Genomic DNA, 25,350 nt, shown 5'->3' on the forward strand with positions numbered 1-25,350 from the left:
CTATTGGGGACTAAGAAATGTTTGGTTTAAACTTTGGCTCAGCCTGTTCTACCCTCGACCAGTAGCAAACCAAGGTAGGTGGGTCAACCATGCCGTTTAAGAATGTTAGTTGTTAGGATCTTGGTCAGACCAAGTCTCGAAGAGATTTGAAAGTCATGATGATAATCAGGCAAGTAAAAGTCATTCAAGGGCCGTAGGCCTACTATGAACACAAACCAGGATTTCCCCTGGCACTTTTATTGAAGGTGGCCACCTTTACAACAGACCCCACCCTCTCACCCTCTCAAGGTCCCCTGAAATATAACTTACTGTAATTGTGTTGCAAATGCAATTTCTAAAATTTCTTCACAAAACATGTCATATTTCATCATAACATAAAAATTATATCGGGGGCCAGATAAGATGGCCTCTAGGGCCGTAAACGGCTTTCGAGACATATCTCCAACACTCACATTATATACTGTAGCTATTATTATTATTGGTAGGCCTTATTCTACGCTTCATGCTTGTCTGTACCATTTTCTCACACTGTCCCATACCAGTTGCTGACTGCCATCAGTGGGGTTAGTGTTTGCTTTCTGAAGCGATGATTAACAAACCAAATAGAGAATCATACGCTAGTAACACATAAATGCCACAGAGCGCAGAATAGGGCAGTGATACGGGAAACAAGCATGTGCAACTAAAAGTAAAGTGGCTTGCAAGTCCAAGTCAGTTTCAGAAATTAGTTAAGTTAACTACTGCATTACTGTCTCTGCATTAATGTTGTATATTATTTAACATTTCTGATTGTTGTTCTAAATGAAATGCTCTTCAAAATAATACAACTCAACACATTTCAGGTGTGTGCAAAACAGGAATTTATTTGAAAATATACATTACAATCACAAAAAGCAATTCACTTGGCGAGTGCATATCCCTTTGTCACAGAGTCCAAATAAAACCAACCTCCTCTGCCATATTGTGTGATTCACTTTGTTCAGTGCAAGGTTATCAAAACTGTAAACAGGATAAACAAGCTTAAAGTGACATGTCAATGTCAGGCGTAACACACACCAAAACATGTAGGCCTATTAATCCAAATACACATTCACTTTTGAAAAGAATTCACAGTCAAAGTGTAATTGCAGCCATGCTGTCTATTAAATTCAAATACCCCAAGGGTAAATAACTGTGCTCTGACACAGTGAATGTGTTAGTTGTGTGTGTTCAGTGACACAGAATCAGTGACCCTTCCGTAAAAGTGAAATTGGCAATTATTTATGAAGGTGGTCCCACACAACAGTGTGTATATGCTCAGTGGAAAAGATAATGGAACTAATTAACCAAAAGGTGATGCCGTGCGTCACATCATAGACCTACTACACACATCCATTCAGTAAAAAAAAATGTTTGGCTATAAGTTAGACTGCAAGAAGGTCGCTTTGCATTTCATGTTTTGTGTTTGACAGAGGAAACACTTCAAGTTCATCCAGGTGATCAAAGTGGCTCTCCAGTCCAATTATTATACACAGATAGTGCCGAATATAGTCTGGAATCAAAACCTTGAGTAGCAATGACTGGTGAGAAAGTTTATCATATAAATATTACATGTTTATATTGTGTTGGCCATGTTCATCATAGTTATATTGCCTTTAACGGGTGTAATATCTAGACTTACATTGACATAAGAAACACCCAGCAAGCTGCTCTGATTATTGGATCCAGTGTGGCTCATTATTCTACATGGGCTACCACTGAGCTCGCAGCAGTCCAATAGCCGCACGAATGCCTCCCTGAAATCTGCGTTAAACGCATAAATGATGGGATTCAACGACGAATTACACCATCCAAGCCACATGAAAATGGCAAACGTCGTTTCGCTTACACACTTTGGTCTGTCGTTCTGTGTTCCCTGACAGAACGGTATAATACAGTTCATCACAAAGAAAGGAAACCAGCAGCAAACGAAAACACCCATTATTATTGACAAAGTTTTGAGGAGTTTTGTCTCTTTGGAAAGCTTCATTTTCTGCCTGGGATAAGGAGACACATTTGATCTACAGGCAGCGGCATCAGCTGCGCGCTCCAGAGACGTGATCTTCTTTATTTGGATATGAGCAATCTGATATATCTTTGTGTATGTAACAATCATTATTGCCACTGGTATATAGAAACTAACCAACGAGGACCATATAGCATAGGCCCTGCTAAGACTTGAGTCGCAGTTTTCAGCAGTTTGATTTGAGAGTTTTGCTTCAGTTACCTGTTCCGCCTTGTGCCACTGAAGTTGAACAGGGACCAGCGAGATAACTCCAGATAGGATCCATGTGAGGCTAACCACGAGAAGGGCCAACCTTTTGTTCATTTTCCTTTCATATCTGAACGGGCTGGAGATTGCCCAGTAACGGTCCAGACTTATGACGCAGAGATTTAGGATGGAGGCAGTAGAACACATAATGTCAAAAGCCACCCATGTGTTGCAGAATGTCCCGAACGGCCAGTGACCCAAGACCTCAGCAGCAGCCTTCCAAGGCATCACCAACACAGCCACCAACAAGTCTGACAGAGCCAAAGAAACGATAAAGATATTCGTGACTTTGGCCCTTAGATGGCGAAAGCGCAACACCGCTGCGCAAACGGCGAAGTTTCCAAATAATGTCCATAAAATCAACAGCAAAAAGACACAAGTCATTAATATCCGATTTGGAAACTCATCCATGCCAGAGACTCTTCCGGTGCTGTTTGATGGGTAATACATGATGCTCAATCATGCGTGAGTTCTCTGTCTTTGGATACAGAACCTGTCTGTCCCCCAAACTTGTGTCTTCTTCGTCACTGAGTGTTGTGAGCAGAAAAGTGTGGAAACACAAAGGAAGCAGAATGCGACTGCTGCTGATGTACGGAAAGAAAGTGGGTCAAGAAATCGCATGCTATTGCCCACTCCATGGGAGAAAAATGTCAGTGCGCCTCGCCCCAGGATAGCGCGCTCAGAATCAAATGTTAATGAGACTCACGTGGTCAGATTTTTCAAAAGAGTGAAATGTGATAGAGGTAAAAGTGTGTCAGCAGCACACAGTACTAAGCTCTTTTTTATGACGTGATATATAGGTTATTTTTGTTTAAAGAAAAAAATCCCCCAAACCCGTTTATTCAAGTTTCAATTTTATTGTCCCCAAAGGCAATAAAATTGAAACTTGAAACTTGAACTTGAACTTGAAATGTTATTGTACGTATTAGGCGAGGCCTATACTGCATATTTATATGAACAAGGCCGCTGCTAAGATTTTGGAGGCATACAGTAAGGGGCCCGCTGCCCTCTTCATAATGAAATACTATAATAATAGGAATAGGCTACACATTTTTAAAGAAAAAAATGTCCACTTTTTGATAACTAATAAATATATGTTTTGTAATATAATGCAATTTTTCATGACCTTTGGCATGATTTTTCAGTCAATGTCATTTCAGGAGGCCCCAATTTTGGGGGCAAAGTGGTTGAGGCCCTAAGCTAGGGTGGGGAAGCTTTTTCATTCGAAGGGCCACTTCAAATTCATCCGAGGGCCATAAAAGTCCTCTGAGGGCCGCATTATGAACCAAAACAAGGATTTCCCCCTGCCCTTTAGGCCTATTGAAGGCAGCCAGCTTTAAAACAGGCCCCACCTTCTCTAGCCCCCCTGAATATAACTTAATTGTATAGCAAATGTATTGTCCTTTCCTGTATTGTTTCCTTTACAAAATATGTCATATTTCATGTGAAGCTGCATAACATTAAAACTACATCAGGGGGCCGGATGAAACAGCCTCAAGGGCCGCAAACGGCCCTCGAGACATAGGTTCCCCACCCCTGCCCTAAGCGCTCTGCATACTCTGCTTGCTTATGCCTCTCGGCGGCCCTGTAGGCCCTATATGAAGAAGTTTTACATGTAGCATTAGCCTATGCAGAAGCTCAAAATGACAGTACAGCAATCCTACTCACTTGAAAAGAGGCAATAGCCTCAATGTGGCTAGCCTAGTGCCACTGCTAAGGTTTTAGAGGCCCTAAGCATAGCCTAACTGGTCAGGAGGCCCCACTCATAACTAAATACTACTACTACTAAAACTACCACCACTACTACTACTAATAATAATAATAATGACAATACAAATAATAGGCCAAATAATAATTCCAGAATTCACAATTCCAGCATGACCGAAAAATGATGGGCCTTTTGATAATAAATATATATACTGTAATGTAATTCACTATTTTTTTCATGACGTTTTTTAATCAATCTCAGTTAAGGAGGTTCCAATTTTGGGGGCATGTGGTTGAGGACCTAAGCCCTCTGCTTACTCTGCTTACTCTGCTTACAGTGGCCGCCCTGGTGACTACCCTAGTAAAGTAAAGGAGAGAAAAAGACAGACAAAACGGCCTTATTTATTCCACTACAGGTTTAAATGGTCCAATGCCCATGGGCTTGGTCAAGTATGCCACACACATTAAACTTAACTAACCAACTAACTAACTAACTAACTATGGATCAATCAATCAGTTACGTAACATAATTGATAGGCCTACATGCCTCGGTTATAAGATCAGCATGGCAGCATGAGATGTGATAATTGTGTTGCACAAAAGGAACCTGCTGGAAATAGTTTTTACCCAGAGCCCCTTTTAGAACTGTTACTTTGGTAGCCATACTTTAACAACCTTCCTGTATAATAAAGATTAATGAATGAATGAAACATTTCAGTCCAGTATTTTTGTTTCTGAAGCACAAGAACATGTGCCTGTGTGTGTGTGTGTGTGTGTGTGTGTGTGTGTGTGTGTGTGTGTGTGTGTGTGTGTGTGTGTGTGTGCGTGTGTGCGTGTGCGTGTGTAACATAAATAATACAATTACAAGATTAGTTTTGTTTGTAATTTTATTTCACAATGTTTGTTGATTCACTGATATGGTGAGTTCATATAAATACCATACAATTACAGAGAACATTCGCTTTGAACCACTAGAGATATCATGGCAAACAAGACATCACAGTTTATCAGCGGTGAAGACAAGGGGTTTCCAGGTTCAAAACAAAGGGAAACGGAGGCCCTTCAGTGAGCAAATACCTCAACATCACAAAGCGGATGCCCTTATATGATTTCCCATGTGCAACCATGGTAATCTACTCATTGCAACCTTCATATACAGGTTGTAGAGGTGTGTTATTGTGTGCATCCTCTCATTAAGTGTACTTGCATAATGTGTCACATGTGACGTGATACTGCAAAGAATATATTCTGGATAGGAAAAGAGCATGTGCAGTTTAAATTGGTACAGCTGACAATTGCCACAGTGTGTTAAGGTATGACATTTTATGTGATAAAAGACCTACAGGGCTTTTGTGTACAATATGTGTAACTTAAACATACTGAATACTGTTAAGAGTGAACAACTAATATCAACATCCAAGCAAAATTACATCCATGCAAGAGAGCACCAACCTGTTATCCCAGAGAAAGTGCATTGTGAATTTCTCTCAGTTTAACAGGACAGGATGGAGAGACAGCACACACCTGACTATCAGGCCTGGGAAGACCCATGTGCACCCCATGGCAACTCATAACTAAACAGGCATTCATTCACTTCCCTAGAAATCACTGCATCACAATATACGTAGTGTATCATACTGCAAGGGCTTTAGGGTCACTAGCTGGTCACAGAGGAGAGAGCACCATCATTTAAATAGCACAGATAAATATATCAACACTTGGGTACACCAGGGCATACATGTAAAATACAGGATCTGATAGGTTCTTCTTTTATTATTTTCCATATGATGCATTATTCATTACATTCCAACATTTTTTTCAATTTCAGTGTTTGTTTCCATCTTTTTTGTATTATGAAATATGGGTTCTAAGTAGTGTCGGCAGAACAAAGTCAATTCATAACAAGTCGCTAACAGTTGCTTACAGCTTACACAGAGTGAGCATATGTCCTTGCACATATGCGCAGGCGTGCACGCATACACACACACACACACACACACACACACACACACACACACACACACACACACACACACACACACACACACACACACACACACACAAAGCCATGCAGGCAGCTCAGCCCAAACTAGTGATGTTGGAGCGGCCTCCTGGAGGTGCCACAATGCGATGTCCAGAGCGCCGTGGCATATTGTCATCAATTTGTGCTCCTAGGACAAAACATGGACAAAATGCCCAACGGTTGCAATCAGAAATCTTACAGTGTACCTGAACAAAAATCACTTCCCCCAGCCCAATAAAGACAGGCAAAAACCAGAACCAACCAAATCAACATACCAGTGGCTGATGTAAATGTATACAAAGATGATACAATAAGTCATTAAAAGCACTTAAAGGTGTACGGTGTATGGTGGCTGGAGTTGGTACTGCACCAATGCTGCTCATCGAAATTGTGCAGTCTAATGCCAAATTTGAACTTGTCATGAATATTGACTAAATAATGAGTTAATATTTTCTAATATGACCAAAGTACAATAACTTTTGCAGCTGAAAATTCAAAATGGCAGACTATGGAGGAGATCCCACTTTTCATGATATGAAAAGTGCAATTTCCCCTTGTCATAATGAATACTTAAAATTTGAAGGTGGTGGTAAGTATTTGTGAAAACGTTAACATTTGTGAATGGGCAGCATGAATTCTGGAAAAAAAACGACTAAATATATTACACAGTGCACCTTTAAGCGTTTTGTATAATTACAATGTGGAAATCAAATGAAGCAAGCTTACCTGATAAACTGAAGTTGGATTGGTGAAGATTTCTGATTGGTGGGGGCAGTTGGGTTGTTGGAGAGGTCTTTGCGGATGGCGCAGGGGTGATGTACTTTGGAGTGGCAGGCACATCATACACAGGGCCATCATACATACCACGTGACACACCCTGCTGGCCCATCAACTGCAAACCACAAAACCCAGCAGTCATTCATTAATAATGAGCCTCCCACTCTCATATCCATAACTAGTTTACTGCTGTGTGAAATCGTCAAGAGACACATCTGAAAACCAAACACATTTCCTGTCTACAGAATTCTTCATTTTTTCGATTTTAAAACGGGTCTGTTGTTGAGCTGAATTACTTTTAGAAGTGCAGGAGATCAAAATATAGATCTGTACCAGTTTTCTTAGGGCTTTTATGCATTTATTATTTGATAGGGCAGTGGAGAACAGACAGGAAATGACTGGGAGAGAGAGATGGGGGAAGGATCGGAAAATGACCCGGGCCGGGAATCGAACCCGGGCCGCCCGCACAGCATTCCAGTGCCTAGCCGTTAGAGCCACAGGTGGGCCACAAAACCTATAGTTTTAACAGAAAGAAAACATCCTTACATTGTTCCTGGTTTTGACGCGCTGGTAGCTGAAATCAGGGAAGGGCTTGCGGGGAATGAAGCGCCCAGTACCCTGCTGTACGTGAAGCGTGCCCTCCTCATAGGCAATCCTGCCCTGGCTCACCACCATGGCTGGAGCACCTCGGCACTCCATCCCCTCAAAGATATTATATTCCAAAGCCTGAGAGAGAGAGAGAGAGAGAGAGAGAGAGAGAGAGAGAGAGAGCGAGAGAGAGAGAGAGAGAGGGAGAGAGAGAGAGAAAGAGAAAAAGAGAGAGAGATACAAGAGGAGATGGCAAGGAAATTAATGCAACACCACCCAACGTTCCCCTTAACGTGGGCGCCATTATACAGGAGGATACAGTGTATTATATTCCCCTTCCATTCCCTCTCTTACCGATTGCTGCAGTTTGGCAGTGATGGTCCTGGTCTGATCAGGGTCCCAGATGACGATGTCAGCATCGGAGCCCACGGCTATCCTGCCCTTCCTTGGGTACAGGTTGAATATCTTAGCCGCATTGGAACTTGTTACAGCCACAAACTGGTTCTCATCCATCTTCCCCGTTGCCTACGACGACAGAGAAAGGAGGATGTAATATTTTGTTATAGTTAATACAATTCTGAAGGTCATATGAGAAACATGGTTTTGTCATGTAAACATGTTTTTAAACATCTTAAAGAAATTGCACAAATTGATTACGACAAGACAGGTGTTGAGTTCACATGCAGCACTGCAAGCATGCCTTGTGCAATGCCCACACTCACCACGGCTTTGTCCCAGACAAATCCCATCCTCTCTTCCACTCCATTGGTCCCTTCAGGGATGAGGGTGAAGTCGTCCTTCCCAATGGCCTTCTGGGAGGTGCTGTAGGCACAGTGTGCACTGCCAACCACCTGCAGGTCTCCACTAGACAAGCACAGTATAACTATATTAGATACAGATATATCACAACTGACAACAGGGAACAAATGATGTTTCTTTATATATGTTTTTGAAGGACAGCTCAGTTAATTATTACTTACAATGTTGCAACTTAAAGCGATGGTTCGGAGTAGAATCACCCTAATGCCATTTGAACCGTGACACCCATCCACCTTTACACCCGAAGTGTTTTCTGCCGCAGGCTTACATCAACAGAGTTGCCGTGTTATTCGATGTTTATTCCGGTTAGCTTGACTCAAGCGCATATGGATACTGGGCACCGTCTCCAAACTTTCCCCACAAAAATAACATGTCATGACACCAAACTTCTGCAGTAGCACAAATATGGTCTGTACTCACGAAACGAAGCATTTGGAAGTTTGGAAATAGTCCAGGAGTGTATTATTATCAACACAAGCCGAATAGCTTCTCTGCTGCTAAAGCTGCGCCAACGTTACTTCCGTCATCTAAGACGAGCATGTAAGAGTCCTAAACGAAGCTCATAATATGCACAATGAAAAGTGAATTCAGCATCAGTATTGATAACGAAAATCCTTGTCTAATTGATAGTAGGTAAGATTTGAAATATCTTCTAAGTATTGCCTTGAAAATATAAGCCTTAATCACAATTCAATGAAAACTTTTTTAACACTCTCGTCTGGAAGTTTGTTGAAGACTTTTACGGGCTTGTCTCATATGACGGAAGTAACGTTGGCACAGCTTTAGCAGCAGAGAAGCTATTCAGCTTGTGTTGATAATACTAAACTCCTGGACTATTTCCAAACTTCCAAATGCTTCGTTTCGTGAGTACAGACCATATTTGTGCTACTGCAGAAGTTTGGTGTAATGACATGTTATTTTTGTGGGGAAAGTTTGGAGACGGTGCCCAGTATCCATATGCGCTTGAGTCAAGCTAACCGGAATAAACATCGAATAACACGGCAACTCTGTTGATGTAAGTCTGCGGCAGAAAACACTTCGGGTGTAAAGGTGGATGGGTGTCACGGTTCAAATGGCATTAGGGCGATTCTACTCCGAACCATCGCTTTAAGTGAGGAGATAACATTACAACAACAATAGTTCCACTATATGCAATGAGACTGAAACAGCCACGCAAAAGAGATCAAACACACGCGCACACGCGCACACACACGCACAGACGCACACACTTTAGATCAGTTATCACTTGAGCATAAGAATATAAAGCTCAGCTGACACAGACTGTTCACCCAGGGATGAGCCATATCTCGATTTCGATTTTTTAAAAATCACGATCTTCCAGCAAAAAATAAAAACAACAAAAAACAAAAACAGGTATTTTATGTACTTGCATCATAAAGTGCACAACTGGAATACAATAATGTAAAGAAGACAAAGTAAGTAAACATCACTCTATTACTGATAGTAAACATCCTCACTGCAAGATAATATGTGCGATTTCTCCACTTATTCGAGACTTGTACTCGATTTCATGATTCACGAGTTAATGTCGTCATATCGCCCGCCCCTAGTAGGGGCTCTAAGCCGAGAAATCGTTACGCGCTGGATAGAAGCATATAATTCGGTACACGTGTTCCTTGACTGATTTGAAGACATCCTAGAAGGGGTGCCCCTTGAAAAAAAAATGTCTACCATGTCATATACAATATGTCATGTTGGTAACGCATTACATTGTTATTACACGACATTATACTTAGCTGACAATGTTAATATAGTCCTCAGAAGAGATGAAGCAAGGGTAGCCTGCTAGACCAGATTGATAAAACTACAAAATGTACATAGTGTGAAAGTATGGGTGAGTCTGTGCTTACGTGCTTGACAGCATGTAACATTGTGAACGATTTGAGAAGATTCTTGGTCTGAATTAAAATGAGCATTGCCAACACTAAAACTATGGTGAGAATAGACTGCTGCTAATGCTCGATTTGAATGGGATAGTGTCAGTGCAAGATGCCCTAGGTAGCAGGTTCTCCATCCTCTAATTTCCATAACAGACATACATATTTTATTTGTATGAGAGAGGGTAAAGGACAGGACCTTTCCATATGTATGAAGAACCCCATAAGATCACCTAATTCTATATTTTTGCAAGTGCATATTGTGAGAGCATTTCAGTCATCTATAGAATGGCATTACAGACTACTCTATATAGGCCTACATGTAGGCCACAGTATGGCTTCAGTTCAAATTAAATGGGAATGATTTCTTAGTGTATGTTGAGTAAGAAGACAGAGATAAAATAAAAAGTTTATTTGCAGACAAGTCCTCAGCTAGTACTTGTGTCAAAAGTTGTATTAGTTAGCTCAGTAATCATTGAGTACTTAAACTGCTATCAAAACTGACAGCTGATGGACAACATGTACTGTAGGTCTTTTGCCACCCTTACCCACAGGAGAAATATCTATATAGAACAACACTTCTCATATGGTATATACTATGAAAGTAAATCATTACCTGGACTCATTTTCTTGATATGCAAGGCACATAAATAGTCTGGGCGGAAGAATAGTCGATCATACCCCGCCCCCCCAAACAAAATGCCACAAGACTTTTTTTAACCTTCAAGATTTTGAGTGGTAACAGTAACATAACTCATTCCCACTACACCTTTTTGCATAATATTGTACATGTCCTCAGAATGCTCTACATCAGTGGTTCTCAAACCTTTTGTGTGAAGTACCCCCTGAGAAAATATTGAGCTCTCCGAGTACCACCTTGACAACCAACATTAGAATATCGCAGTAAAGGCCTTCCATATTCACTTTTGCCAGTCAGTACAGGAGAGGTTCATAATGGCATTCCAAGTACCACCAGAGATGTCTCAAGTACCACCAGTGGTACGCGTACCACAGTTTGGGCACCACCGCTCTACATGTTTCAGTTCTATAGTTGTACTGTACAGTACAGTGCAGTGCAGTGGAGTGCAGTACAGTACAGTAGCATACAGAATGGTGCAGTATAATAAAGTACAGTAGAGTATAGTACAGTACAGTAGCATACAGTACGGTGCAGTACAGTACAGTAGCATACAGTACGGTGCAGTATAGTACAGTACAGTACAGTACAGTAGCATACAGTACAGTGCAGTACAGTACAGTAGCATACAGTACGGTGCAGTACAGTAAAGTAAAGTACAGTACAGTACAGTAGCATAAAGTACGGTGGAGTCTAGTTAAGTACAGTACAGTAGCATACAGTACGGTGCAGTCTAGTACAGTACAGTACAGTACAGTACAGTACAGTACAGTACAGTAGCATACTGCACGGTGCAGTAGAGTACAGTACGGTATATCACATTACAGTACAGTACAGTACAGTACAGTACAGTACAGTATAGTAGAGTACAGTACAGTGCAATACAGTAGAGTACAGTATAGTCTTATAGACGTTAGCCCTCCAAAGCCAATAGGATTTCCACATGCTGTTTTTTTTTAAGTTTTTGAAAGACCATTTTAGTAGCCTATGTGAGAGAGGGAAGGCAGGCAGACATGTTTTAAACAAAGGACCACACCCAGAAATAAAAAATAACGAGCAAACAATAAATTAAGTGGTTAGGTAGCCAACATGTCATCTAGATTAAAGCCAAAAGTAGATGGAAAAACAGACATGTTACCATTTTGCTCTTTTAAAACAAAGTATCTGTCAATATACTGTATGTATGGTGTATTGCATATTGATTATTCATAATTTCCTAAGCATAAATGCCCTTATCACTCCATTGTACACTTAGAACTGCGATATACATATCTGAACATTAATCAGCATACATTTGTCATTTGACAGCTGTCACTGACACTTGACATGTACATGTATTATTGACTTGATTGATATGAATATATTTCAGTTGGACTCCTAGGGTTAAATCATTGAGGGGGTCCTAAGGAAGTAGTAGTAGTTTGTGTGTGTGCGCGCATGTGTAAGTGGGATTAAAATTATTGTTTGCCATCTTTATCTGAAGAGCAGACTGAGTGTCTGAACCTGCTAATGCTAGCATGCTAACATTGGGACAGTTATGTGTGGCCCAGTTCAAGGGTTTATCTCTTCTCCCCTAAATTTTCTAACCACAATTTTCTTTTTGGATGTTATAGATATGATCCACTGCAAATTTTTAAAACTCTTAATGAATGTTGGTTCAATAGCTAAATGCCCAGAAATTAGCTCTCAATTGTAGAGTGATCTCATTCTGACCATGGTTTTTATGATTTTCCTCTTTTTGAATCTAAATACGACATATATAACATTGTTTTCATGGTAAGTTCTGCACATATTTTCAAAGTTCAGTTTGTATACATCACAAACAAATAGGTGGATTGACCCATAACACCATTATGTCCAGACAGTACAGCATTTTACTACTATTGGCTCGTTTTGGGCAGCCATCTTGGATATACCCCATAAAAATGACCTTAATGACATTGAAATTTGGGGCACCCCTTCTGAAATGATGGAGAACACCCTAAGGAAGGTCTACACCGATTTTGGTGCTTCTATCCAGCGCGTAACGATTAGGCCCTTTTTGGACGCTAAGAGACCCAGCCATACATACACAGTAGTAATGTGTAGTCTTAGGCATGTCTGTGTATCACCACCAGGTGTCCTTGTGATGCCAAGCTGTAGAGCTGTGCTGCATGCTGTTGCCAGGGAAGTCAAAGAGCAGAGCTGCCACACTGCCATCTCCTGTTAACTCAGGCCGATCGGACATGAGGAAGAACGGCCCTTGGTGCTTCAGCCTTTGTCACCATAAAAGTGCCCTCTTATAAAGCCATGCCTGGCAATGATATACGGTACTGATGGACAGAAATAATTTCATCTGATGATATTCAAATCAGATAAAAATGTCAAATACATCATTGCCCTTGATGCACTGCTATACACAGCGGTATGTAAAATGAAAAGGGAGGGGTTGGACAGCCTTCATCAATAGCAAGTAATCAGGGCATCAATAATACAGGTACCGGCATCAAGGCTTTTGTCAGAGCCTGAAAAAAATGGATGTTTTCTCTGAGTCTGCATTTTGAAGAGAGGAAGCATTATTGCACCGACATCTGACTCTCTTTTTTCAGCCTGCCTTTGAGCTGCAGGGAGGGAGGGAGAGAGGGAGGGAGGCAAGGCAGAAAAGGATGGCAAGGAGGAGGGGGAGGAGGGAGGGGGGTAGTGTATCCATGGCAACAGGAGTTGAACGCCACCAGCACTGCATTTCTATTTCTGGAAACGGGGCCAGAGAAAGCAAGGTGTGGCACAGAACCGACTTAGATGGGATGTGATCAGAACTCCGAGTGAGAGAGAGGCTGTTGGCTGGGGTGGCCAGCTGTTTCACTGGTGCTGACTGATGGGGTGGCCTCCTATATCTGTTCCATTCCTTAGCAAAATATAACATTCCTATACATCAAATGATCTACAAAATGATCTTCCATCTGTGTTTCTTGAAATGTGCTGAAACTAATGGATTTGTTTCCCTCAGAATAAAAAAATACACATATATGTTACAATGTGCATGAACTATTAGTTAGCTAATATTAATATATTAAAATGCTGTATGTTTCATACCAGGCGAGCAGAGTGTGGAGGTGATCAGGCGTTGTGGGGTCCGGGCTAAGCGGAGGGGATGTCACGTAGGCTGCGGCCTTGGCCCAGTTCTTGCTCCAATAGTGTGACCCATCAGTGGCCAGACTGGCTGTGATTGGCTCACCAAACACTACAGAACCTAGATTATAGCAAAGTTACAAAATACATGCATTTATCTTTAAACATACTAATATACTTTTGACACGCAATATAATGTGTACAAAATATATATAACATCAATCTGGTTGCCGGATATGGCTTTCAGATGTACTCTGTGATATTACACTTGAATGCTAAATGTATTTAAAGATAAAATTAAAATGTTAAATTATTAAGTTATATCCTTTCACATACTGTATATGTTACAATGCATTGCATACAATTATTAAATGTGGAAAAAAAATCAGTATTATATCAAATGATACTGTGCTCTACTCTACATCAATCTAATCACTCCATATTTGGCCATGCTGAAGCCAGATATTTCCAGTCACCTGCTTGGCATAATGACACACTCTCACCTTTTTTCCTGGCCTGGGCTATGGTGTCAGCAGCACTCTTACTCATCACCTTGGTGATGTAGACAGGACAGTTGACCCGATTTCCGATGGTAATGGCACGGTACACTGCCTCTGCCTCCAGCTTAGAGGTGAGAACAACCAAATTAGAGTCACACACTGATAGCATCAGTGTCCTGTTGCTTTTATGCAATTGATTTTAATGCCAGCTAGGTTATGCACCAATTTGGTGTTATGGTGTGCAGGTCTTACCTCCTCTGGCCGACTAAGAGGGTGGCCCTCAGGTCCGGTGATTCCCATACCCAGAATTTTAAACTGCTCCTGAGAGGCAATAGTTAAGTTGTTGTCACTACTGATGCAATACATGGTACATTATTACTATCTGTATCATCATCATCATCATCATCATCATCATCATCATCATCATCGACATCATTATCACCACAAACTGACACTACCGTCGCCATGTCATTCACAATTTTTGTCAGGCAGGTCATTTCTACACACATCTCTGCAGAGGTTTTTAGGGATTTAAATCCCTGTTCAACAGCATTTTTCAATACTATCGTTCAGGAATATCTGTGGCCTTTTAAAGTAGTACATGCATACACCTTTTGAATGACACTGATTATTTTTTTTCTGTATACCCCATGGCCAACAATCAGTGACTTAAAGTATGACAGGAATATGTGTATTGCGCATCATGCCCTGTGCATTGGCAACAACATAAGGTTAGGAGACAGGGGATTGACTATTATCCAAACTAACTCAGTTGATTTCCAAGTTTATCTTCATTCCACGTCTCTTTTTGAAGGCATCTCAGAGAGTTACAGTAATGGCCCGATTTCTCATATTTCCATAATTCAAACACAGCTCAGTGTCTACGCAAATATGGACAATTTTCTTTCAATTATCGATTATTGTAGTATTTCTACTGTATATTATCTTGAGCTGAGCAACACACCAGGCAAAATGCAAAAACCCACCTGAGCAATGAGGTCTCCATTCTCAGCGTGGACCAACACCACCGCTCCGAGGTCTTTCAGGTACGAGAAAGCCATGTAAAGCTTCAGGGGATAATGAGACACAGTTCAAGTCAAGACACAGTCAAACCTCAGCCCATGTACTGTGTGCATTTATTAGATTACTAAATATCCAGTACTTCAACCGAACATGACTGAAATCATGTCAAAGTTTTAATAGCAGTAAAGGGCCACTTACCTCACTGCCTGTCATCTGATACAGGTCCTTGTAAGCCATGTAAACTAGGAACGAGTTGATACCTGAATGAGAACGAGAGAGAGAGAGAGAGAGAGAGAGAGAGAGAGAGAGAGAGAGAGAGAGAGAGAGAGAGAGAGAAAATGAGTTTGATATTTTACAGGGTTCCATTAGAGCAACAGAAAATGTTATATTTTTAACAAAATTCCCATGACCCTCAACCTATAAGTGTAGCAACCCGAATGCCCTGCAGGTGAGGCCCTGCTACTGTGTAGGACATAATTTCCCTCCTAAAAGGTGGGATGGCGTACCTATTCAGTGAACTTGAAATTATGTTCATTAGTTCACTCTCTGAAATTTGGATTAAGCACGTATGCATTCATCTTCGTTCTCGCTGGAGAACGGACTTCTCGTGATCGTGCCACTCTCACAGGAGAGTGGCTGTCCACACGCTGGACTGATCATCAAAGTGCTTCACAGGGTCCGCAGGGAGCACTGCACTCAAAAAGCTAATATAGATTACGTGGTGTATTGGACAAGATCACTGGCCGTGGTGCTGAAGTACTGCCATGGCCGAGAAATGTCTATGCAGCAAACATTCTCAAGCTCGGGAATACGGAACTCCACTGAGAGATCGGGCAGTATCTGCGCCCGCATATATGTGCAAACTCTGAGCGGACACCCCCGGAAGATGATGGTTGGAGAGTAATGGAGCAAGGCGAACTGGAAGGAAGCTAGGGCGAGACACCTGATGAATCGATCGAAGAGCGGCGGAAGGCAGGCGAAAGGGGAGGGGGTGCGAGCGAGAAAGAAAATTTCTGACTGAAGACAGATGAACAGAGAATAAATGCTGTATAGTTAATTAAGGGTCATTCCAAATTCCAGTGCGCTGGAATTCCACCAAATGACGGCAGACCGGAGAATGAGATGCAGCTGGTTAAATAGGCGTGCCTATCTTTTCACACTGAATTCAGGCGAATGACAGTTGAGTGGAGAACAGAATGCAGGTGGTAAATTAGGCATGCCAAATTTCATTACGCTTCTTCATTTTTAACCAAAAGGGGCATTTCACAAACATCTGAGGATTTTTAGATAATGATCCAATCTGCACCAAAAGGCTGATATTCAGATATTCCACGTCACATTCAATATCGTGCTTCATTGCATATTTCACTCCTGCTAAATTCCTGAGGACAGATCTATGGCCCAGTCACCATCATACCTTATTACATTGTCAGACTAGACCAACTCTTCAGACAAACATCCTTTTATGCCACTATATTTGGGTAATGTACCGTGACATTATCTCACCTTTCTCCTGCACCAGAACCTGGAGCTCCTCCTTCACGCCCTCGTGCCACTGCGGTATGTCCATGTGCAGGGAGTAGTCGCAGCAGGACTTCTTGTCCGCCGCATCCTGCCACTGCTCAAAGGCCGCCAACAGGCTGTCTCCTGGCTCCGGTGTCACATGATCAACTGGACAAGCAAAAGGAGTAACAATGAGGATTGAAATGAAACCCTGTGCCAGATCAGCCAAAGGAAATCACTTTTTTGCATTTGGAGCAGAAGATTTTAAGAGTTGACCATTGTTTAGCACCGTTTAGGCCACTGCATGCATGACACACATTTGGTAATGACTCTGAAAAGTGACTCCATCATATATGTCTGTGAAAATGAATCAATTTTCGGTTTTGTGTATCGATGTTAACGTATGTCATCATCACTGAGTGGACCCTTCATGATAACAACATCTAAAAAGCTGGAGAAAGGCCAAATCAACAGGATATTTTCAGTCTCCTGGAGCCAACTGAACAACTCACTGATCATGGTGGTGCCTCCAGCCACGGCCGCCCGGGTGCCTTGGTAGAAGTCATCCACGGGTGGCACCCCCGCATAGGGCTTCCGGAAGCAGGTGTTGACATCGATGCCTCCCGGTATAACCATGCGGCCATTGGCCTCCACTACCTTCACTCCCCCTGGGACAATCAGGTTCTCCCCCACCTGCCTTATAGGGAAACCAAAAAAAAAGCCAGGTGTCAGTGGTGAATGGGGGCGGTGGTGGTCCCATAATAAACTTTGCTGAAAGATTACAACTTGGGTGCAAAGGTCCATAATAGTATATAATAACCCCTGCAGTAATATCTCGTTGGACAAAAAAATCAAACCCCTTGGTTCATGAGAAGTAGGCCTAAAATGTTTAAGACCCCACATGTTGTTAATATAACGTGTGTTTGTGCTTGTACTTACTTAATTATACCATCCTCCACATAGACATCGGCATAAAACGACTGGTCATCATTCACAACCCTCCCTCCTTTGATGAGCAGCCGCTCGCTCTGTGAAACATACAACAAGGAGAGAATATTTCACATTCATTTCAACTTTTTGTGTTTTGCTTTGTTTCATTTCAACTTTGCAGCCGTGGTCTAAGAAGGTGCTTTTAAGTTCAGAAGGCTGCAGGTTCTCACTCCTACCTCTCCCTATACCTCCATCCATGGCTGAAGTGACTTTGAGCAAGGCACCTAAACCCCAGACTTAAACCAATACCCTGTAAACAACAGTAAGTTGCTTTGGACAAAAGCGTCAGCTAAGTGTAATGTAATAATGATGTAATGTAATGTGAATTACAAGGTAAGGCTTCACTCTTTAGCACATTAGCCGAATAGCATGGAAGGGACTGGTCCAATCAAAGAAGCAGACACCTATCATCATCTTCTGCATGACAGCAGCGGGGTGATAAATGAGAACAAAGTAGGCTAAAAACATTTACAGATTACTTCAGAATTTGCAATTATTTTAGTTCAGTAAGGGAAAATAGTGCAAGCAGGGCAGGCAAAGATTAGGCCACACTGTTCCGAAGTGCAGCAGTGCCGTATCAGGTGCCATCAGTTGTCTGATTTCTACAAACTAATTGAGAACAGCATTAGGCAGCATTAGGCAAGAACATTCTATCGAATGCTATGAGGCGCCGCCTAGCCAATATGTCAGGAATTGCATACACATCACCGCTAAAAGCTTGCACGTACCTTACTTTTCCTCGCACATCACCGCTAAAAGCTTGCACGTACATTACTTTTCCTCGCACATGCACCCGAAAGGTTTGCACGTACACTGTTATTTGCTTGCACTCGAACAGGAAAACGTTGTGCATACGCCACATTTTCATGCACGCAGTAACAAAAATCTCACACACAAACTACTTTGACCTCGCACACACACCACTTTTGCCTCTCACACATACACACATTACACTCATACGCACAATACTTTTATTTGCACATGCACGCCAAACGCTCACACATAATTAGACTTTACTTCGCACATATCCCACTTTTATTTGCACATGCACACCAAAAGCTCGCACACATACCAGTGTTACTACGCACATGCTTGACTTTTCCCTCACGCACATACCACTTTTTTCTTACACATCACTACCATTCAAAATCGAGATTTCAGATGGTGTTTATGACAGGGAAATGGTATGTGTGCGACGACGTTAGTGTTGTGTGTCTCTGAGAAAGTGGTGTGTGTGTGTGTGTATGTAAGTTGTAGTGTGTCACACAAAAAGTGTTGTGTGTGCGAGCTAACATGTAGCCTAAATTAAGGGCCGAGCTCCGCCCAGGTGCCAGCTCATTATGCAAATGCAGACCGAGTAAAGAAAACATTGAATATTCTGACCATTCTGAACGTTACCCTTCTATTAGGCCTACTGTAAAATATATATATATATATATATATATATATATATATATATAAATAATAAAATGAATGGTGATACAGTTTCAGAAATAAAAATATTAGCGTCCACTCAAGACAGGAAGTGAAAAAACAACAACCGGAAAACCAGCCCAACCCACTTTCTTTGCCTGAACGTGGGTTGCTCGCACATTTAACGGACTGACGAACGGACTTCGAAATGGCTGCGCATACAGGGACGCCTTGTTAAATCAGGCTCATCTTGGACCGAGTCTGCTGATGGTGTTGGTGTCGAATTATTAGAACGAGCTAAATTGTTAACACCTGCCTGGATGTTAACGCCTGAATTTCCAGGAGAATCTATAATTGTGTTTAAAAGCCCTATAGCCTGATTTAACATGGCGTCCCTGTCCCTGGTATGCGCAGCCATTTCGAAGTCCGTTCGTCAGTCCGTTAAATGTGCGAGCAACCCACGTTCAGGCAAAGAAAGTGGGTTGGGCTGGTTTTCCGGTTGTTGTTTTTTCACTTCCTGTCTTGAGTGGACGCTAATATTTTTATTTCTGAAACTGTATCACCATTCATTTTATTATTTATATATATATATTTTTTTTACATAATAGAAGGGTAACGTTCAGAATGGTCAGAATATTCAATGTTTTCTTTACTCGGTCTGCATTTGCATAATGAGCTGGCACCTGGGCGGAGCTCGGCCCTTAATTTACATGTTAGCTCGCACACACAACACTTTTTGTGTGACACACTACAACTTACATACACACACACACACCACTTTCTCAGAGACACACAACACTAACGTCGTCGCACACATACCATTTCCCTGTCATAAACACCATCTGAAATCTCGATTTTGAATGGTAGTGATGTGTAAGAAAAAAGTGGTATGTGCGTGAGGGAAAAGTCAAGCATGTGCGTAGTAACACTGGTATGTGTGCGAGCTTTAAGGGTGTATGTGCATAGAAAAGTGGGATATGTGCGAAGTAAGGTCTAATTATGTGTGACCCAGATAGCAAAATGTTTTTGGCAGAGTTTTGGGCCAAATCGTGTGTTGACCTTTTGGCTGGCTTCGGTTTGAGTCCCCGGGCCAAAAGTGGCCCAAATTTGGCATGCCAAAACCAACCAAACCCAGCCATAAATTGACCAAAGTTCACCCAAAACCTATTTGGGATTTCCACGTACAGCCTTAAAGGCCCCAAAAGGAATTCCAGACCCCACCCTTCAGCCAAAATGCAGCCATAAAGTACCCATAACTGTCCCAGAACTGCCATAAATGAGCCTAAATACTGCCATAATGTACCCATAATTCAGCCATAATGTACCCATAACTCTCCCAGAACAGCCATAAATGACCCTAAATACTGCCATAATGTACCCATAATTGATCCCAAATGTAGCCATAATGGGGCCAAATGTCACTTATTTGTCTTATAAGTTTCCCTGTATACTTAAAATGTAAGTACCGGTATACAGAGAAACTTATAAGACAAATAAGTGACATTTGGCCCCATTATGGCTACATTTGGGATCACTAAATATTCCTGTTTTATTGTTGAAAATCGCACATTTAATAAATGTGTGATTTTCAACAATGAAACTGGAATATTTATGAATATTTAGAAAAAAAACCAAGACAATTAAATACATTTCATTATACTTTATTGCCTCCAAATGCTGTGACTGGTTAGGGTGGGCAAGTGGCTGGATTTGATGGATGGGTATAGCTGCACGGCAGGTGGCGGAGGACTGGGTGACTTGATGGGTGCTTGGATGTCTGGGTACAGGCCTCTTGTTTTCATCTTGGTCCCCTGGCCAGTAAAAGCAGGTACTCTATTGCCACATAGAGGTAGGTAGATCAGATCAGATTCGCGACATCTAGGAAAGAATAAAAAGATAAACCAAATTGAATTACTACATGCAAAAGTAACTTTGAAAACAGTGGCATTACATTTTTTTCTTCTTTTATTTAACCTTTATTTAACCAGGAAAATAAACCTGTTGAGATTAAAAATCTCTTTTGACAAGGGTGTCCTGGCCAAGTGGCGGCACAAATGCACTTGATTAATAGAGTAATAGACGGGAGAGGGGGGAGGGGTGTTATTAAAATTTGGTACCTGTTTTTGAGATCCGATTTGATTGACCCCTCCCACAGGTGACTGCAGTGTCCGTTCGCAGCACAGCATCTGAAAAGAGAATGTAGATGTTATTTCATATTTTATACATTTTAAATGACATGAGTAGTAGGCTACAGTAGATTGTACAACCATCTACGGAATTGTCAAAAGTAAAAGGGAGAAAAAGAATAGGAAAAAAACAATACTCAATCAAACAAAACCCTGCCAAAACATATAACTTGCACTTGAGTAGATAGTAGCCCACTGATTCTAAGATCAGAGTACTGGTCAAATTGGAGTTTTTTTTAACCTAGCTTTTAGGTTTTTCAATAACAACAAAGCAGTAGGCTATCTATCTCATTGGGTGTGCCTACAGTAGAATAACTGGTGAAACAGACTGGTCACTATGTTATATCATGTGCCATTGTTAAAGCTTTCTGCCAATTAGTAATGCTCCCACTACCCTGGACTTGTCAGTAGGCCTATCTGAGGTGTTTTTTTCCCCCTTATTCAGTCTTTTCCGAGATCCTGGTCTGGGGGCAGGCGTTTGTTTACATTTCACCATGAATTCACTTCTACTTTTACCTTTGACACCTCTAGTAAGCTACTCTCTGTGTTGAGGTATTACAAATGTTAGAGCAAGGGCCACATTTCTGTATACGGTTTACCCCCTGTTGTTGATAGCTGAACAATACACACTGCCTTAACAACTGATCATGTTAAATAGCCAGCGCTTAAACACAAACCGACCATTGCATTACCCAATACAGACGTATACTTAAAAGCAGTTACATTAAAAGCAAGGACTTTCACAACGAACGAAGATTAGACCAGAGAGAGGATAATAAATTGTGGAACCAACCTGTAGTATGCCTGTCAAAAAACAAGTTCCTCCACCGGGTGACTGCCTTCAGCAGCAGCACATCTGAAAAGACAATGTAGAAAAAAGCAGATTCACTCGATTGCTTCAGTAGTAGGCTAGAATTACAGTGAGTCAAACACTTTCCGTGACAGACAGATATTGCTAGATAGTGCTCTGCTTTGTGCCAATAGGTAGAAGATGCTCCATGCCTGAGTTAGCTAGCTCCCGGCTTTTGCTAGCTATCGTTGGCCAGTTAGCTGGGATTGCTAGTGTTGTTGTTCTGTGGTTGAAATTCCCTTGGCATTGATATCTGAAAGTGAATTTCAACCACAGAACAACACTTAATCAACCGTTACTGAGTATGAGGGTAGCAACTAAGATTAAATGTCACAGTTGTGTGTCACAGACGTTTGTGTTTTAGCTCCTGTTAAAAGGGTATCGAAGTTTCAGCGCATAAGACGGAAACCGACGGTCACAGACCTATGAAATCAACATGAAAACCGATAACACAAAATGCCTCATCTCTTAAGTCATCGGCGGTTGTATTTAATATAAAAACGTGTCAACTGCACTTACCTGCATAAACTGAAGTCTGACACACACTGGCGCTGGGGAAACTGAAGTGAGGCAAGCACGAGTTTCTCTTGACAGTTGATTTTGGCAGTCTTTTGGATTGCCGTAAGCGCACCAATGTAGAACGTTGCTGTCCCGCTCTCCACCCGAGGTTCAGATTAACCTGACACATGCCATAACCTGGCCATAACTCATTCATTCACAGTCCGCGCGTTTTAATGTGTTGTGGGACGCCATAAACAACCCATATTTTAGCCAAATCTTGGGGTTTTTTGCTTTTCAGAGGAACGCCCCAATTCACTGGCGCCCAGGTCAACCATAACCATGCCAAAATTTTGCCAAAAGCTTATGGCTTGCCAAAAGGAAGCCATAAATTGCAGATATCTGCCAAAACAAAGCCAAAATATCTGCTATCTGGGGAGCGTTTGGCGTGCATGTGCAAATAAAAGTATTGTGCGTATGAGTGTAATGTGTGTATGTGTGAGAGGCAAAAGTGGTGTGTGTGCGAGATTTTTGTTACTGCGTGCATGAAAATGTGGCGTATGCACAACGTTTTCCTGTTCGAGTGCAAGCAAATAACAGTGTACGTGCAAACCTTTCGGGTGCATATGCGAGGAAAAGTAATGTACGTGCAAGCTTTTAGCGGTGATGTGCGAGGAAAAGTAAGGTACGTGCAAGCTTTTAGCGGTGATGTGCGAGGAAAAGTAAGGTACGTGCAAGCTTTTAGCGGTGATGTGTATGCAATTCCTGACATATTGGCTAGGCGGCGCCTCATAGAATGCATCGGGAATATCGGAACATCCATTTCAGTAGCTTAGGCTACTCGGTAGCCTACATTCTGCTCCTCAGAAAAGAATGGCTAAAAAGCGGCCACCGCCCCCCCCTTATTCTCGAAGCCCCCCATCTGAACCCTGTTGCGCCTCGCATGTAACAACATAGGCAATAACCTTTAAGACAGGCTCAAGTAGGGCTACTTGTCTGTCATGAGCTCATAAGACGACAGCTTTGTAAACGATTTCCATAAGCTCCAAGCGTCTCATTAACATGCATTGATGATACTGATGCAATGATGCAGAAACCCCACTCTATGCCAATTCGACTCCTCTCTCACCATATTATCTTTTGGAATGCTGAAGTGACAGGTGACAACGTTACATCCAACAGCACGACAGGCATAGCCTCAACTCTTGTCGGCTTGCTAAGAATTTAATCCCTCCGCCTATCGCCGACAGTAGAGATTTAGAGAGTGTCTCGGTGGTCACTGCAGTAGCCAGGTCGCGTATAGGCTATCTTACCGTTAGATGGGGGATGCTCTTTTTCCCTTGGTAACCTGTCCCGGACATGCTGTTCCGCCCAGCCGACGTCGCGAGCACAGACGCGTTGTGAACAATGAGCTAATGTGCCCTTCTTTGTATCTCGAGAACGCGTACGCACAGCGCGATCTGGATACGACTGCCGTCGGATTTTGATGAGCGCCTCTCCCGGAGAGTGAGCGCGCGCGCGCGCGCGCGTGTGTGTGTGCCCACGAGTGAACTGGAGCGCCCCCCCTCACAAGTATAGCCTGTAGTGGCCAAAAAGTCACTGGCAGCCACAAAACCAGCCGCCAGATGGGACGCTTACTGCCGCGGGTGAAAATAATCTTTAGCAAGGCCGGAGTTTTGTTTTGTTCCCCGCCGAACAGAGATGACTTCAATATATGACGATTTGGATAACATTCTTTTTTAAAAAAAAAAATGCAATATGCAACATAAAACCACATACAGGAGCTTTACATAATTTGGAATGCGACATAAACATCGACGCACTAAAAGTAGCCTTTTGCACCATGGAATGTGAAAGCATTGTATTAGATGCAAAATATGGCTCACCTTTTCGTTGTCTCGTCCAGATATGTAATCGTTTCCTGAGAAGGTGACAACCACACCCGACCTGCCATCCTCACGGCTTGCCGGGTAGTTGGTGTTGGCAACACTACCTCGGTCACTGGCACAGTTGCTGTCTAGGATGCGCTCACAGCTCCCGCTCCGAGATGCCCGACCCCCTTTCGTAGTCACTGCGGTAGAGTCGAAAGCAATAGTTTTGTTGTCGAATGCCCCTTCCACAGAAGTAAACATTCCGCAATGTTTCTGACGGGGACCCGTTGCGATGGGCCTTGCAAAGTACACCGGGAGTTCATCCTCCCTGTTCAGTTCCCTCCGGCGGCCCGACATTTTACGCACAACAGACTAGAATCCTGCGTTTAATCGGGTGGCAATCTGGATGCTGGAATCAGGTCAGATGCTTAAGAGAATGCAGCCCGCTGCGGAGTGCCAGTCGTCTAGCGTGAGATGAACTGTGTACTGTAGCCTAACCTAGAGCCGCACAGAGGGATGGGTAGAATAAGTGATGAAGTGCTCCATTTTCAGCGCGTATTAACTACTGATACAAGTGTTGTAATCAGAGATGGAGAAATATGTCGAAGTAGTCAGGGCTTTTGGCCAGACACAAAACTTAGTGGGCTATATTAGTTTTACATACCACTG

General features: G+C 42.2%; 2 protein-coding genes across 3 annotated transcripts in view; both read right to left on the bottom strand.

Moving 5' to 3' along the window:
• Positions 1–465: 465 nt before the first annotated feature.
• On the bottom strand, positions 466–3,369 carry LOC134466451 (D(1) dopamine receptor). Its single transcript, XM_063220348.1, has one exon. It carries the CDS (start codon positions 2,738–2,740, stop codon positions 1,595–1,597), a length of 1,146 nt encoding a protein of 381 aa, XP_063076418.1. The 5' UTR covers positions 2,741–3,369; the 3' UTR covers positions 466–1,594.
• Positions 3,370–4,880: 1,511 nt separating this feature from the next.
• The window catches only part of crmp1 (collapsin response mediator protein 1), a 32,012-nt gene continuing 11,542 nt past the window's right edge, over positions 4,881–25,350 (bottom strand). Inside the window, exons 2-15 of one of the 2 annotated variants that reach the window (XM_063219212.1) lie at positions 24,697–25,179; positions 17,813–17,901; positions 17,386–17,570; positions 16,877–17,041; positions 15,569–15,630; positions 15,334–15,414; positions 14,600–14,668; positions 14,351–14,471; positions 13,812–13,968; positions 8,108–8,249; positions 7,740–7,910; positions 7,344–7,523; positions 6,747–6,912; positions 4,881–6,168 (exon numbers count right to left, since the gene is read on the bottom strand). In XM_063219212.1, coding sequence (XP_063075282.1) covers positions 6,077–6,168; positions 6,747–6,912; positions 7,344–7,523; positions 7,740–7,910; positions 8,108–8,249; positions 13,812–13,968; positions 14,351–14,471; positions 14,600–14,668; positions 15,334–15,414; positions 15,569–15,630; positions 16,877–17,041; positions 17,386–17,570; positions 17,813–17,901; positions 24,697–25,038 — 2,022 coding nt within the window. In that variant the 5' untranslated portion in view covers positions 25,039–25,179 and the 3' untranslated portion in view covers positions 4,881–6,076. The remainder of the gene's footprint in view (positions 6,169–6,746; positions 6,913–7,343; positions 7,524–7,739; positions 7,911–8,107; positions 8,250–13,811; positions 13,969–14,350; positions 14,472–14,599; positions 14,669–15,333; positions 15,415–15,568; positions 15,631–16,876; positions 17,042–17,385; positions 17,571–17,812; positions 17,902–24,696; positions 25,180–25,350) is intronic. The other variant, XM_063219213.1, reaches the window with a different exon arrangement.

This window comes from Engraulis encrasicolus, chromosome 16, assembly GCF_034702125.1.
Source record: "Engraulis encrasicolus isolate BLACKSEA-1 chromosome 16, IST_EnEncr_1.0, whole genome shotgun sequence".
Taxonomy (NCBI): domain Eukaryota; kingdom Metazoa; phylum Chordata; class Actinopteri; order Clupeiformes; family Engraulidae; genus Engraulis; species Engraulis encrasicolus.

Bases quoted from the DNA above. Each gene is read 5' to 3' on its own strand.
- LOC134466451 (XM_063220348.1), bottom strand. From the start codon at position 2,740: ATGTATTACCCATCAAACAGCACCGGAAGAGTCTCTGGCATGGATGAG.